This window comes from Chinchilla lanigera, unplaced genomic scaffold (genome assembly GCF_000276665.1).
Source record: "Chinchilla lanigera isolate Chin_1 unplaced genomic scaffold, ChiLan1.0 scaffold00042, whole genome shotgun sequence".
NCBI lineage: Eukaryota > Metazoa > Chordata > Mammalia > Rodentia > Chinchillidae > Chinchilla > Chinchilla lanigera.
The window spans coordinates 14,972,071-14,989,086 of NW_004955443.1; the positions used below are offsets into that span (position 1 = coordinate 14,972,071).

Below are 17,016 nucleotides of genomic sequence, written 5' to 3' on the forward strand. Positions count from 1 at the left end.
AAAAAAAAAAAAAAAAAAAAAATGGAGACTGCACTGTATCTTGTGCTATGTGCAGTAAAGATAAACATTTCTTAAAACATAACAAAAACATGTGGCTATGGGAAGAAGGGACAGAGGGAACAGAGGGGACTGAGAAAATGCGAAGGTTAAAATGATCAAGATGAGATCTGTATATGGACCATTTCCTCACGATCAATGTATTTCTTTTGTATCATCTATACTAATAAAAAATTTAAAAATCTCAGATATAGCAATACCCATACAGTAAAGTAATCCTCCCTCACTAAGTAGATAAGCACACACATATATTTTTTAAATGTAACTATTTTCATTCAAAGAATTTCAGCATACTTGACTTAAATATATGTATTCATCAGCATTTCAATTCATATCAAACTTTTATATTCATCTTTCAAATTACTAAAGAGTTTGTTCTTATAGACCACATCAAGCTCCCATCCACATAAGCACACACCACCATACACACAGATAAGCATGCCTGTATAGCCATAAGGCAAAATGCCATTTAGACTTTGGATAATTGCTCAAGAAGGACATTAGTCATCAGACCCTGATATCATATCTTTTCACCTGATAATAATGTGGATAACTAATTATTTAGCATGATTTAGTTTAGCAGCATTTTCTCTTGGGGTCGTTTATGATATGTCTATCATGACAGTTTAATATTAATAGATAAAATTCCAGAAAAAAAATCAGTCTTTTTCCTGCATTGATATGTGCTACTTATATATCATCACTAGCGGAAGTAGTACATAAATGAAAGGTAGAATGCCCTATTCCACTTAGGAGTTGAGATGGTGAAAGATATAACTCTAATTTTTCACTAACACAAAATGTGTGTCCCCATTGAGTCCCTTATACATAGCCAGATCTCCTTTTGGACTTGAAGTAATAATGAATTTGGAAGAACCTTATCACTGCATTGTTGGACACAAATATACTCCTCAAGCATTTACTTATGTCTTGAAATCCAGAAAATAAATTATCAAATTGTCCTTGGGAACATAAACAACATGAGAAGTTTTATAAGTACAATTTGCAAAATAACTTTATGACTTAAATGAAAATGTACATAATGCCAATTTCTGTGATAATTATATGAGAATAGCTTCACAACAAGGTCAGAATAGGAAGATTTATAATTGCTTTCCCTTTCTTTCTCTTTCACAAAAAACCTTCAAAATAAATTCTAATTGCACTAATTGCCTACTATGGAGAGCAAGACATTGTTGTTCTCCTTCTCTGACTCCATTTCAGTTATCATTCAAAAGGAGAGGTTTGAAAACACACCTCTACAAATCTAGGAAAAGGAAAAGTCAAACAAGGTGTTTATGTACATTTCTTTTCATTATGACTGGACAGTGGCAATTGAAGAAATAGTTGCATGACAAAAACGAATAGAAGAAAACAATCAGACGAGATCTTTCTTTGTAGCTATTATTTAGAAACTGTACATTAATTTAGCATTTTTTTTGTAGAAGGCACTACTCTGATTTATTTGTAAGTGCATTTATTTTTGAGAGGAATTTTTAATTGATGGTGCAATTTTGGTGAATTTTATTTATATATTTATTTCCCTTTATTTGGCACTTCTGCATTTTAATAAATATTTATCATTTAAAGTAAAATAGTTTGGTGTCAGCTATTTTATTTTGGTTTTAGACTGACCTTCGCAAGCCTACTTATTACGGCTCACTAGCGTGATTATGTGTGTGGATGTTGTGTTTGCCCCTACCATTTTCCATATGCTCTGCCTCACCAACACTGCCATCCGGCGTGGTCCTTTCATAGTTGTCCTCTGGGAGTGGAAGGGCACCCAGTCTTGGCCCTGATGAACTCTTACTGCTTGGTGTTTCTGACTCCTCCAGCCCGCTGTCATAGCAACTCTGCAGTGACCCCTGATGTGGGTCCTGAGGCTGACTCACAACAGAAAACGTCACTCTACGAAATGGCTGCAAGAGAAAAGATTCTGAATGTCACTAAGATACACGATTGTAAATTAGCTTATCTTTAAAAATACACAAGTTATATACATCAAGTTCTACTGACAACTAATTCAATACGAAATAGTTTAATATGTTGAAATCTATTTGGATAATTACATATTATCTAAGAAAATACCTAAAGCTTAGATTTTATTATGTAAAACTGAAAATTCCTTTCATGAAACAAAGAAAAGAGCAATTTTACTAAAAACATGCATTTAAGTCAGATATGTTAATTCCATATATTCTGCCTTTTTCTATTCAGTAGTCTGTGCTTTTCACAAAAAATATACTTTGAACTAATCCATTATAAAATGTCATTTTTAAAAACCTCATTTATATGATATAATGTATCAAAAATCAAGTGCATATGACAGAAAGCTTTACAATTGAGTGTCCTGGCACTTAGCAAAAAACTGCTTAAAAGTAAGAAATTGGATGTAGTTTTAATACATAAACTTACTTCAGTCCTTAAAAATATTACCTATTTTAAATTACAAAAATCATAATAAGATAGTAGGTAAAAGTTTTTCAACAAGTGAATGGAAAATACACTAAAAAGTTTAACTAAATGTATTTATCGATCAAAAAAATAAAATCATTAAAGCAAACTTTAATTTGTTTTCAATACTGCCTTTAAATCTTTTTCTAAGTGTAAGCCAAAATGGCTTGATTGAAGATTTACTTTCTATGGATTATGCATATAATCTTGACTACATTAAAAAATGAAAAGAAACTTAAGATTTTTAAGAGAATAAACCAAAACCATAGATAAACAGTACTACCTACATACAAGTAATATTTGGAAAACAATATAAAAACATCCTGCAATGTCTCAGATTATTTTCCACAACTGTTTATCTGTTAATCTCTTGTAAGAATTTGAAGATAGCATGAACATGTAATTTAAATTTGTAATTCAGACTGATTCTTTGCACTACAAAGCATAAAATTAGTGTTGCCAGAAAATTGTGAAAACATAAAGAACTATATTTTGGAATTTCATTAGTTGAATGTTTGTTGTACAAATTACTAATCTTTACCAGGACCAATTGAACTGTGTGATAGGGACTATCTACATTTTTAGGCTATTAATAAGAAAGCTAAAATGAATTCTTACATATCTCACTAATTTATAAATGGGCTTTTCTAAAAACAAACACATACTTCCAAAAATCTTTTTAATATTTTGTAGATAGAATACTTGCCAAAAATACTATATATTATTGGTATTTCTCCAAGTACCTTACTCACTGTATACCGATTTGGAATACATGCTCCTTACAAAATCTTTTTAGTCTAGGTCAAAATCAAATTCCTACAATAACCTAATCTGAATGTAGTGGGGAAGCATTTAATCACATTGTCTTCTTTATCATTTTTCATTGAATTTGGATTTCAGTATTGCAAAAACAATTACAAAATATTTCTAATGTGAAGAACATACATATCACAGGCCAAAATTACTTGCAATGAACTCTAAATTATATTATCTCCATTTCACTAATAATTTTCATATTTCTTTATGTCAGTATGATTGCTATATTTTATCCTACATACAAATAAATCATAACTCAGTTTATATTTGGTATGCATTTTCTTTGTATATATATTTTCTTTTTAGATTTTCCCCATTTGTACTATCAAATAATGGCAACAGATCTATGAATTTTTTTAAATATCTTTGTTGACACCTAGGAAATGAGACTACTGACAAATTCTCTTAAAACCACATTGCTGAGCTGGGGAAATAGCTCAGCAGCACAGCACCTGCCTGGCAAGTGCAAGGTTATGAGTTCAGTTCCTAGTAATAACAAAACAAAACAAAAACCCCACACTGTTCTTCAAACACAAAATAACCAGCAAATATTACTGACCAGTGAAATAATTAATTTCAATGCTAAATTTAAGTGAGAACTCGAAGTTAGACATACTATTCTTTTAAAAAACAATATTGGGTCAAAAATATATGCCTTTATAAAAGAAGAAAATGGAGAGTCAAATTTTATTCTTATTTCTACTTTAATGACTTTCAAATATTTTGGGATCAGTCTTCACTAACACAAGAATACTGAAAATGAATGTGCAAATATGTAAAGTATATGGATAAAATAACAAATAAGCCATGAAAAATGGTGTTTCATTTTGAAATAAAACTAGACAGGAAAATGACACATGGACGAAAGTGACAAACTCAGAATCTATGATTCAGTTCCTGTCCCACCACCGGTAGTGCTAGGGTAATATAAGTAATGCCCTGTGTTTGTAAAGGAAAATGTGAAAACTAAAGAAATGATTCATCTATAATGGATTGTATGATGACTACTTTGAAATTGTATGTTTTATTTTCAGGATCTTTTATCCTATCGTGATTGTGAATATTGTAATTTCCGTCAAATATTATAGAAGTAAGACCATTAGAATTTTAAAATACTTGTACTGAGAACTATTTATACATTAACAATACTTAGATTCTTCGATGCTTGCCTTTTCTACACTTAAAATAATATCTTATAAAACATAATTCACAGTGAAAAACTAAAATAAAAAGTATCACTTATGGTAAGAATATACTTGAACTATCATTCAACACACACTTAAGATACACCATTAGAATTCTATAATTAAATATCTGTATTATATAACTATTTCTTAAACTCTGATACTTCTGAGTACTAAACTTCTTACAGCAATGTATTTTAAGTTGGAAATGTGAACCAAACTAGTAAAGAAAACTAAATTCTGAATGAGAGCTCTTTGATGCAAGAGTTAATATTTAATTTCATAAATATACAATAGATATTGAGTTAGAAAGGAAGACAGAACGAGAAAGACTCAAATATTTACACACATCTTTCGTCATGGTTAAATTTTATAGCTGAGGTTGTGAAACAGAATTCATATTACCATGTCTTTATGAAGTACTGACTAAAACATAAATGTAAAGCAGTGTGTTGACTTCATGACAAAGAATGAGATGGTATTATATGTGACTATCACTTCATTCATGACTGATGCGTTCAAGTGGAGTCCTCTAAAGCGATGAATCTTGAGCCTGCATGCATCTCAACAATATCCAGAGAACTTGTGAGAATAAAGAATCCCAGTACCTGCCCCGAACACAAATCCAATGACTCATCTTTCAGGGTGGTTTACAAGTCTGCCTGTTCATGAAGAAGCATAGAGGATAAAAAAATTCCAGACGGTCAGGATAAACCTATGTAAAAAGATCAAAGAAAGGGGTACTGAACTGGTTCCTCAGTATCCATAGCAGACTCCAGGATAGTATATTCTTACCATAAGTGATACTTTTTATTTTAGTTTTTCACTGTGAATTATGTTTTATAAGATATTATTTTAAGTGTAAAAAAGGCAAGCATCGAAGAATCTAAGTATTGTTAATGTATAAATAGTTCTCAGTACAAGATAGCAGACTCATGAATAGTTCTCTCTCCCAATTGAGAAGCATAGACATGAGACACTTAGTGACCGGAAATATATGATCTTCCCATTTTTTTGCATTGGGTGGTAAAGGATATTATGTCCTGGAAATGCGAATAGTCTTAGATCTAAAAGAGGAGAAAGCAAAAGAATTTGAGGGAGAGTTTGTTTTCCAAATCTTTGAAAGGTTGAAAACATACTCCAGTCTTGAAAAAATAATGAAAGCAGGACTTCCCAAAGAAAATCATTGCAAAGACGGAGCTGGTGATATGTGGAATTATAAATTAGTGAGAGGGGAAAATGTAGACTTTATTTAGCAAATGAATGATCTGACAAAAGAGGAGGGGGAAGAAAGGCTGACAAATATGCTAATAGTTGAATTCTTGAACTCAGAGGAAATATTTACTTAAAGAGAGTTAAGTGTGGGATGAAGTGGAGGCAGTATAACCGGGTATCAGGGTTGTTATACAGTAAGATTGTGTACTTGGTTGAACTTGGTCCTTAGTACAATATACTTGCATTTATTTTATTTTGTACCTATTATATTCCAGAGTATCATCTCTAATTCTAAATACTAAAGAAAATATAATGCATATAGATCTTTAAAAACAGACCAGATATTATGTAACCACATTTCCAATATAACAGAAGTAGTAAAAAATTACTTTTCCAAACTGTGAAATCTGCTTGGAATTTTTGTGCAGGCACTGCAGGAGATTTGTGGAATGAAATCTTTGATAGACAATATGTATATATAAGGGGCAATTATAGGTGTTGTATTTAGAGCCATCAGCAGTGGTTAAATAGGGAAATGGGTAGGAAAAACTCAGATTACTTTTGAAATTCAGAGAACTCAGACCATTATGATGAAAAGAATCAGAGATATCAAGTAGAATGCAGAAAACGTTGTATCCATGGGATTAACCCATTCAAAGACCACTGTGACTAAAAATCTCTATAAACTTTATAATCTCTATACACTTAGGGGAAACAAGGACAGATGGACAATACACTAAAGGAAATATAAGTAAGCAGAGAGATGGGGTGGGGCAAAGAAGACAGAGAGAAATAGGATTAAACTTAAAATACATAAATTTGAATAATGTTATCAATACTTTTTGCCTTTATGGGCCCTGAAGATTTGTTAAGGTGAATATGTAAGATATAAGAAAAACATGCATCCAATAACACAAGGTAGAAGAAGAATAAAAGATGTAGAAAATAATTAAATTAGTAAAACTTGAGAGAGAAAGTAGGTTCAAAAATATTACAAATGTAAAATAAACAGTAAAACATGTTGAGAAAATTCCTATGTAGTTTGTGGTGTGTGTTTGTGTAGGGTATGTGTGTATACATGTTTAAATCGGAGAAAACAATATGTTACTTAAAAAAGAAAAAGGGTTAATTCTAGTCCAAAAAATCCCCATAGTGTTTCCGTGTGACCTTGGACAAGTTAGCTGACTACAATTCTCGTGCCTTAAGCTCAGGGTTTGTAACAGAGATACTATCTCACCAAACCGATTTATATTCTCTGAGAATTAATGAGATAGCTTATATTAAAAAAGCCTTAAGCTCCCTTAAAGACATATACTATAAAAGGTACTGTCCCTTGGGCCTCAGCTATATAATGAGAACTGTGTCCTATCATGTTTTAAGTTGTTTTCTTTTCCTTTTATTTTTTGAAGAAAATATGGAGCTAATACAGTAATTTCAAAGCTTGTAAATAGAATTTCTGAAATTTTATATAGATAAAATGCAGACTTCACTATCCTATTAATGTACTAAGTTTTCTTGTTCTCAATGCAAATTATTTGTAAGGCAAAGGTATACATACATTTTTTTGAAATTCATTTATATGTAATCCTTCACTGAGCATGAATACTTCTAGATTCAACTGTCTTATAACGGCATTTATCAAGCACTATTCTTCTGCATTAGGATTCAGTAGAGACTTTCACTTGAGGCACATCCTACTTCAGGGCCTACTCAGCTATTTTAGAGGTTGTTAAAATTTGCTCAAAAGTGCACTCAGATAAAATTCCACCTCTGGAGTATAGGAAGCACCTTCATTCTCCCTCCAACTACCAGCTGATGGAAGTTTATTAACTTTAACACTGCTCTGAATTTACAACACACCCATCATTTGCCATTCTTTATATAATTTTGCTCACTTTATTTTCTGGAAATGTAGAGGTCACCCAAGAGTTAGCAGAGGTGTTAATGAAAAAGTGCTTTACCTGCTACGCTTGCTCTTCTGTTGACTGGGGCCTTATAAATGGTGGCCTCTTTCCCCCCTCCCTCTTCCTTGGAAATATTGGTGAACCCGAGAGAGGGATGCATAATTACCGTTACCATTTTCACATAAAATTAGCTTGAAGAACTTAAAGGAACAAACATAGCTAAGGTGAACACTTATATGTGCACACCTATAATCCCAGGGACTCCACCGGCTGAGGAAGAAGAATTGCAAATTCGAGCATAGCACAGGCAACTTAGGGAGATACTGTCTCAAAGCAAGAAATAAACAAGGCTGGGATATAGCTTAGTGAAAAAAACCTTGGGTTCAATTCCAAGCGTTGCTTTAAAAATAGGACAAACATAGCAGGTAAAGATTTACTGAGTGCTGTAGGGTATACAATGTAATATGTTCACTAAATGCATTTGCATTTAATAATTTTGTGTCCCAGACAATGTAAACAGATACTAAAAACTGTATATTAGTGCACTTGGGATCAAGAGGAAGTTTGCTGAGATGAGGAGAAGATTGAAGACATCCCTGGAGAACAGAAAAAAGGCTTGTGCTCTGGTGACATCAGTAGAAGCCCATAATGAAGGGACAATGAGTCAAGCATGGATTCATTATTCATTTTGTAAAACTGCGTCTCCATTATTGATACTGTAAAGTAATCATCAGCACACCTAAAACTGGACAGCTCGCCAGGTGTACAAGTGACATGAAAAGAACCCACAAGCTCAACTTCCCTTCAAATATTGCAGGGCAGCCAGATGCCGTCATTCTCACAGCCAGAGGGTTCAAGGAAAGTGAAATCGACACATTTTCAAATTCATTAGGGGACCAAACAAATTTTCTCAAAGCTTATTTAAAAAAAAAAATCTAGAAAACTGAAGGGAGATCTTACTCCAATGTAACTTCCTCCTTTTTTTATTTTGTCTAGCAGCTTCATTTTAAAACTTGTAAAAGCATTTTTAGAGAATCATATAACCATCCTTCTTTTTAGAAAGTGCTGATTTTTTTACTTTAAAGGAAAAAAATTTTCAAAACTTACAAAATTTCAAAACAAGATTGTGGGAGAGTAACAATGGTTAGTACATTGCATATTGTTGTCTTCAAAGTAGTTGCTCAGATTAGCAACTTCAAAGTAGTTGCTCAAGATACAGGCGTGAAAAACTGATCAAATGATATAAACACAAACTTTTCAATGACCTAATAATGGCAATTAGTAGTATAACTATCTTAACTATTTGTGTTCATATTTTTTCCTCTTTGATAGAACAATAGGTACTATTTGTAATCCACACATTTGGGAAAATAATTTTCAGGTCAACATAACTGTATGTGTACTACATAATTGATACATTCTGTTTCCAGAATACAGTCAGTGCTAAATACATGTAACATTCCCAGGTATTACTTATTTAAATGAAAATCTTTCTCAAAGAGTCAATCTACAGATTCCAGGTAAAGCAAGATTAGATATATAGTCATAAACATATAAATAATAAAAAATCTTTAGTTTTATAAATTCTCATTTGTTTGACTAAAAATTATCCAAGAAACATACTGGCCAATATTTTGTCCCATAAACAGACTTACTTAAATATATTTGTCTTCTATCTGCATTGGCATAATCGTCAATGTAAACAGCTTACAGAAAAAATGTGGACTATCTTCTTTCACAGGTTGGTTGCCAATTTTAGAAAAGAAAAAGACTTAAGCTTTAGGAATACCATATTATTTGCAATACTCACAGTCCAAGAGAAAATACAGTGTAGAGCTAAGGATGCAGATACTTTCTCCTCAGAGTCCATTTTGTACAACCCCTAACTGTAGCTTTATAGCCATTTTATTTGCGAGAGGATAGGACCCTACGGATGCCTTCTATTGGAAAGAACCTCAGGTTAAATCTTTTTTTCCTTATTGAATACTGCTGTGTCAACAGACAACTTTATTGGGAACTTTAAATCTGCACCTTCCTTTTTAGCTTCAGTAGTTTCTCCATAAATTGTCTCCTTATCTGGAACTCACATACAGCTGTCTCAGTCACATCAATTATTTCTGAATGGTCTGAAAGACGTTTTTATTTTTTCCAACTCGCTTAGTTATGTCCATCACACAGACTTCTAATGACTCTCTTTGTCAGTCATAAAGCACAGCAACAGGCATGGAGCAGAACACTGCAGCATCATGAGGAGTGCTGCATTTTATTTCTAAAGAGGAGCTATCTAATACTGGGAGAACTTTCCTTGCCAACGAACAGGCACTTGATTAATCTGCAAACATTCTCAGCCGGTGTCAGTGCTACTGAACAAATGTATCTAGGATTCCACAGTGCATTAGTTGCCGGATATCTGGAAGAACCCTCAAACAAACTTCCATCAGGTCTTTAACATTTTAGGGCCTCTCTCTTTACTGACATTTTAAGATCCCTCCATCCTTTAAACTGACTTCCTTTCTTTCGTCAATAACAGGAGGGTTATCAGAAGAATCTGTTGAGACATTTGGGTTAGTTAATTCAAACTCTCATTAGGGGAAGCAGAAGTTAAAGGCTATCTTTTTTGATTTGTATGCAGTTATATATTTTACATTATTGTTAATACCGGCCCTTCAGAAACTACAAATGCAGGTAGAGCGCTCTGTCCCATAGAGCACATACTATTTAATCAGTATGAAATTAGTACAAATTAGTGCTTCATTAGTACAAAAGAACAGTGATCCCAGCATTAAACAGTAGGTATCACTTGACGGTGACCAGTGATGTGCTGTTCATTTCACTTCTGTTGCACTTCTTTGTGCTATCCCTCTACACATAATATCAATTTTATGATTTTGTAAATGAGAAAAATGCATTTCAATATTCTAACTATTGCCAGAACTATTTTAGTTTAAAAGTACAAATTGGTCTCTTGGTGTTTTATTGTCTAACACCAATGAAAATGTCAGAAACAGAACAGCCAAACCCTAAAACTCTTAGTAAATATAGGCAAAATATTTTTCCTGAAAAATCTCAATAAAAATAGGTCATAGGTACTGAATCACAAATTGTGCATCTTTCTTATGAACACAATCATTGGACTTATTTTTTGCCTTCTTACTGGTGACCTGTAAGCCTAGTTCAGAGTTTGGTGAGCTTTTATGTAAACAACCAGAAAGAAAATATTTCAGGCTTTGAGGATCACAGGTCTCTGGCACAACTACCCTCCTCTGCTACTCTGGTATGAAGACACCCATTGCCCATACGTGAACATAGGTGGCAATGCCCCAGGAATACTTTATTTGTAGACCCAGAAATGTGAGCTTTAGGTAATCTTCCCATACTATGAAATATTATGTTTCTTTCTAAATATTTAAAAATGCAGAAAATCAATCTTAACTGGCTAACCATTCAAATGGAGCACACAAGACCATGTTTGTCCTGCTTTGCTCACACTTGATAGGATTCGGGACTAATTACACAAGGATTTCACAATGATGATGAGTTACAGCGAGAGACATAATCCAGCTTGTGCATTATCTGAGCTCTTTGTTTCAGTCTGTTTTGCTAGCCTTTGATTTGTAGAAATGCATTACTTATTATTAATAGTGGAAATTACTGGTACAAAAATTGGGTAAAATTTGGTTAATTTTTCTCCTTGTTATTTACTTATGGAAATAAGACTAAGTTAGATAAATGCATTTTCACCATTCAATGAACTGGAAGTTTCTGTATTAGGACGTGCAAAAAAAAAAAAAAAAATTGGTGATTTTTCATGAGAAAATATAAACATGGTGCGAATACTTCCTTATCCTCTTGTCAGACCAAAGTGGCATTTTCCCATCTCCAGAGCCAGGAGAAAATATGTGGTGCTCAAATCTTCACTTCTTCAGACATGACTTCCTTCACCACTGAGGGCTTCAACTCACAAAAAGCTATTCCAGATAAACATATGCCAGACACTGGGCAGAAATACAGACCCATATTGTTCATGCCAGTTTCCAATATTCATACCAGTTTCCAATAGTGATTCAATAAAAATGAATATTTACATATAAAATTTATTTTGAATGTCTCTCATATGTCAGGCACTTTAAAAAGTGGTTTGAAGAACTGACATTTACACATTACACAACAATTCTTCCACATATGGCATATCAGTCCACCTCTGTAACTGCCTTAAATGGGCAAAAAAATTAGTTTTCCCATTTTTCAGATAAAATGATTCACAGAGATTTAATGATCTGAACAATGGAGGCAGAGTAATTAATGCAATTTAAAATTATAATCAATATGTGGTATTTTTACATAATGGAATATTACTCAGCTATAAAGAAAGATAAACTTGAGACTTTCATAGGTAAATGGATGCAACTGGAGTCCATACTCATAAGTGAAATAAATCAGACCTGCATGTGTAAATACACTATTGTCTCACTAGTGTAGGAAACTGAAAGAGTAAATGAAATCTGAGAGATATAATAGATACTGTGAAAGGGATAGAAACTGTTCAAAGGGAGGAAACAACTAGGATGAGGACAAAGAAAAAAAGAAGGGAAAAATATGTATATATGTACATATATATATACACACATATATATACACATACGTACATACACACACACGGTAAATGACAGAGTCATACTATTGACTTCTAATATTTTATTGAAAGGAACAGTTAATGTTTAACTGTTTGATCAACCTCAAATGCTTATATTTGTTTAACTGAGTAACCAATTTGAAGATAACAATATGTACAATATGTAATACAATATCTAAGTTAATTTTCTATCACTTTGTCTGAAACTCTGTATTGCTTCTATAGTTTGAGTGTTGTTCTGCTTATGTCTGATTGTTAATATTTTCATTCTTTATCTTTAAAAAATAAAAAAATAAAACTATAATCAAATCCTATCCATATCTCTGTTCACTACAGAGCTTAGAGGAAATTATTTCTCCACCTGAAATTTATTCCTACAACCTGAAACAATATTTTCTAAGAACTGAAACAATAATATCAACCTTAAAAGAGTCCTTAGAAGTATTGGAAATAACATGTTTTAAAGCACCTAACAAAATCTGGCGCAATTATAACAGCACCCACTAAATATCTGTAGGTTAAATAAGGATAAACAGTACATAAGGTAAGCAAGGCCCGTTATCCAAATCTGCCATGTTCATTTTTGTTATTGGTTATTTTTTCATATAATAATGTAAAGTGAAGAGTAGAAATTAAAATACTGGGACCCATCATTATCAAATAATTGTATTTACAATTTCACTTTTCACCAAGCTTTTCGTGTTTTTTTCTTAAAAGTTAAATTTAACCCTCAGAACAAGTGATTTTTGAGGGATGCCAAAAAATGCTGAAAGCTTCTCATTTCCACAATTTTTACATCATGACCAAATATGCTAAAATATCCTAGCCTAGTTTCTACTCTCTGTACACTCTCTAATTAATCTATCCCGCCTAGGTGCTGGGCATCGGGGCCTTCCCTTTGTTTCTCCATCCCTGTTTTTAATCAGTGCAATCCATAGGGGACCCTTTCATCGAGGAATGCATTTTATTTTATTCCTTTATTTGCAGACCTCATAACCCCAAGTGTTCTTCATTTTCACATGCATTTGCTGAACATTCCCCAGATAACGTTATTCCACAGAGAAATTCCGCTTTAATATTTTCTCATATATATATAAATTATTGCTAAGGCTGTAGTCAACTAATTTGTAATTCCCTGAAATACAAGGTTCAAGGTACTACATATCAGTACTTCTCCGTTATATCAAATTACTAGAAAATATGCCATCACACCAAGTATATCTCATTGTTTAAACATCAATTAATCCTTCTATTTTATTGACTTTTTATAAAGTATTATAGTCTTTTCATTTAGTTTTTAAAGTCCTCATAAAATTTGTTATGCTATTATTTCAATAACAGTTTTTAAAAAATAGTTTATTGACAATTACTATCTATTAAAATGTTATGATTTTTCTTGTCCTTTTTGGAAATAATACTGAACTGTTTTTTATGTTACTCTGATTCAAGGAGTGGTTCTGACATTAAGTGTGAAATATCGGACAAAAATTAATCTTTCAGATTTACTGTCTTCAACTTTAAAATGATAGAGTTGTAACACATGATATTTAATATCTTTTCCAGTTCCATAAATTTCTTAAACTCTGAGTATGAAACTGTCAGAATATACGTGCTAGCTTAGTGAATAAAAGGTTGAAATCAATGATTTCAAAATAAACATTGTTCACCCATTAAAAATTCCTTAACACGATTCATGACCTTGAAAATTGTAATGCATCTTAGGATGCATTTTCTGGTCCAATAAACTTCACAAACAACAATAAACAAGAAAATCAAATGTTTTATTTAAGTACTGTAATGAAAAGTTAAAAGTTGGCAAGGTTCCCAAAGGCTGAACATTTATGTGAAAAAGGAAAGATTCCCAAAGGTCAACTCCAAGAATTATGCTTGCCTAAATATTCCTTATCCTCTGTATCCACCTATTCTGTGATCCCTTTTTTTGACTTGACCACATAAAAATATTCATTGTGCTCCCACTGTTTGTGAAGAGACTGTGAAATCTCATTTATCTCTAAAATATATCATTCTAGTAGCAGGGGTCAACAAGGTTGGTACGAAACAGGTGGTCAAAATACACTGGACCACAGCTGGACTTCAGTCCCCAATTCATTTGAGAAGTAGTCAGTCTTCTGTAAGTCACTATGTTTACATCCATAGAAAGGCAGGAAAGCAGAGGGAGATCTAGGTTAGGAGAAAAAAAAAAACACTGACAGGCAACTAATGAAAACAATACTATCTTCACAATGACATCCAGTCCAACAGAGACTTAGTAAGAATTTGCTTTATGCCTACCACCATGCTGAAAAGTCTACATGCTGCCACTTCAGTCAATATACCCAGTTGGGCAAGGAGTAGATTAATCTTTCATCCAAAACCATTCAGAGAAAACAAGCAAAGATTTCTTTTACTTATTTATTGTCTTCAATTTGGCATTGTGACAATCATTGAAAGCTCACTTCTCAAGCTGCTCAGTTGTTTTCCACAAGTACCTTACATACCACCCACAGAGCTCCAGAAGCAGCTGAATGAGACCAATAAACTTACATACTGGGCCGAGGATGTAGCTCAGCGGCATAAGCACTTGCCTGGCAAGCCTGAGGTCATGAGTTTGATTCCCGGTACCAAAGAAAAAAAAAAAAAAACTTACATAGTAAATTACACAGTCAGAGTTATTCTACAACAGATCAAGAAAGCAGTGCTGAAGAATCAGGTAGAACTCCAACAGGACTGGCTAGATTTGTAAATACTAAAACGTTAGAAATGAACAATTACACAATGGTAAAAAAAGGAATAAAAAAAAAAAAAGAACTTCAAAAAACTACCTCCTGGAACACACAGAAGCTCACATGGGGCCTGCTTCGCAAGCTTCCCAGTCAGATCTCCCACAGTGAAGTGAATGAAAATGAGGCATGCTTTGTAAGATCCACTCAAACAGATGCTCCATTTTCTTCTCTCTTTTTTTTTCATTTCCATCTTAGACATTTCATCTAAACTGCACCTGGTGAAATCTGTTCAGGAAACTACATACATTTAAAATCCTTGAGTTTTTTTATATTCTAAGAAATGGAGGTTTGTGTCCTTAAGGAACTTTCTCTGGGCTAGATAAATTCATACATGTGACAGGATTCAAGATAGGCTAATAGATAAGTCTCTGAAGTGTTAAAGGAGCATTTAGTTATTATACTGAATGAAGCCTAATTTTGAAGCCTAATTATTACACAAGTGAACCCATTTCTTCTGCCTTCTCTGTTACTCAATGTCTATCTTATTTGAACACTGTGAAACAGAAATGCTACCAGTAACTATAAAAAAAACTATATTCAATGTGATGAATATAGTAGGTTTTATTACTTGGTATGAATTAAATGATTCCAGAAAAACAAGAAAAGTGAGGGGCAAAACAGAAGATGATCCCTCACACATTCCTATTCCTAGAAGCTGTGAACATGCTGCCATACATATAAAGGAGAGTTAAGTTTGCATACAGAATTAGGTGTAGCAATGAATTGAGCTTATGATAGGGAGATTATATTGAGTCATCTGGATAGGCCCATTGTAATCACAAGGGTTCATAATGGTCAAAGGAAGCCAAAGCAGAAGTCCAAATGATGCAATGTTAGAAGGACTCTCTTCACTTTTGGTAAGTGTTAAGTGGGAAGAACGTGCTGTATGCCATGAATGCAAGAGTCTTTTACAAGCTGTTAAAGGCAACGAAGTAGATTCTCTCCCGACCCTCCAAAATAAATATTGTCTGCATATTAACACATTCAGACCCACCATGCATGTCTGATATGAAATACTGTAAGGTAACACATTTGCATTATTTTAAATCATTCTGATCATGGGAATTATTAAGGCACAATTGAAAATTGATACCATGTGTCATGGAGCCTGGTTGTGGTGGGGAGTAGACCAGTGAGCAGTTAGACAGTCCTGACATTTATGATGGAAGTTAGTCATCATTCAAATTTAAATCGAGTGGCTGGGGATTTAGCTCAGGGGCACAGCGCCTGCCTGGCAAGCACAAGGTCATGAGTTCAATTCATGGTACCAGCAAAAAAAAAAAAATAGACAAATTTAAATTGATGTTCCATTGGTGGATGATACTTGTAGGATCTTTGGCAATCTTATGAAAGAAAATCACTTTAAATTTATATTTCTGTCCTTTTTGATCAAATGTCAATATTATATTTAGGAAAATCCATTGACTTTCAAGTCAGAAAACCAAAATTTCTTTTTGTGCCTATAACAAATTTCTCAACTTACTTAACTGTTGTTAGCTACAATTCATCTTTTATAAAGATAAGTAATAACCCCTCAGTTTTAAAGATGTGATGAGGAGTCAATGAAACTATAGGAATGAAACACATTGGTCTATAAATGAGTGGTACATTACTGGGGAGAACTAAGCAATAGTCATTGATGCCTCATGTATTCAGCTGCTTGTGGATGTTGCCTCTTCTTCACTCTTCACTTTCTTTTTTCACATTTCTTCCTTCTTTTACACTTGTAAGTAAAGAGACTAAAATGATGAATTTTGTGTATAAAATTTTGAGCTTTTCAGAAAAAAAGACAAAGGTAAATTCACTAAAAGAATAGTAAGCGTTGGCATTCCACATTTTGTTAGGAAAATACAGATATGTATAATCTGCCTATAACGCACTCACAGGTCACTCACACAACTTTTCATGTAGTCAGAAACACGTTTGGGGCTGGGGATTTAGCTCAGCGGCAAAGCGCCTGCCTGGCAAGC

The 17,016-nt window shown here is 33.2% G+C and overlaps 1 protein-coding gene across 9 annotated transcripts in view; it reads right to left on the bottom strand.

The window, feature by feature from the left end:
- Nucleotides 1-17,016, bottom strand: part of Pcdh7 (protocadherin 7) — a 394,384-nt gene that overhangs the window by 206,077 nt on the left and 171,291 nt on the right. For 5 of the 9 annotated variants that reach the window (XM_005392020.2, XM_013518075.1, XM_013518079.1 and 2 more), the window contains exon 2: nucleotides 1,760-1,976. The exons of 1 other annotated variant lie outside the window; for it this stretch is intronic. In XM_005392020.2, coding sequence (XP_005392077.1) covers nucleotides 1,760-1,976 — 217 coding nt within the window. The remainder of the gene's footprint in view (nucleotides 1-1,759; nucleotides 1,977-17,016) is intronic. 3 more of the 9 variants (XM_005392021.2, XM_005392022.2, XM_013518078.1) reach the window with 1 other exon arrangement.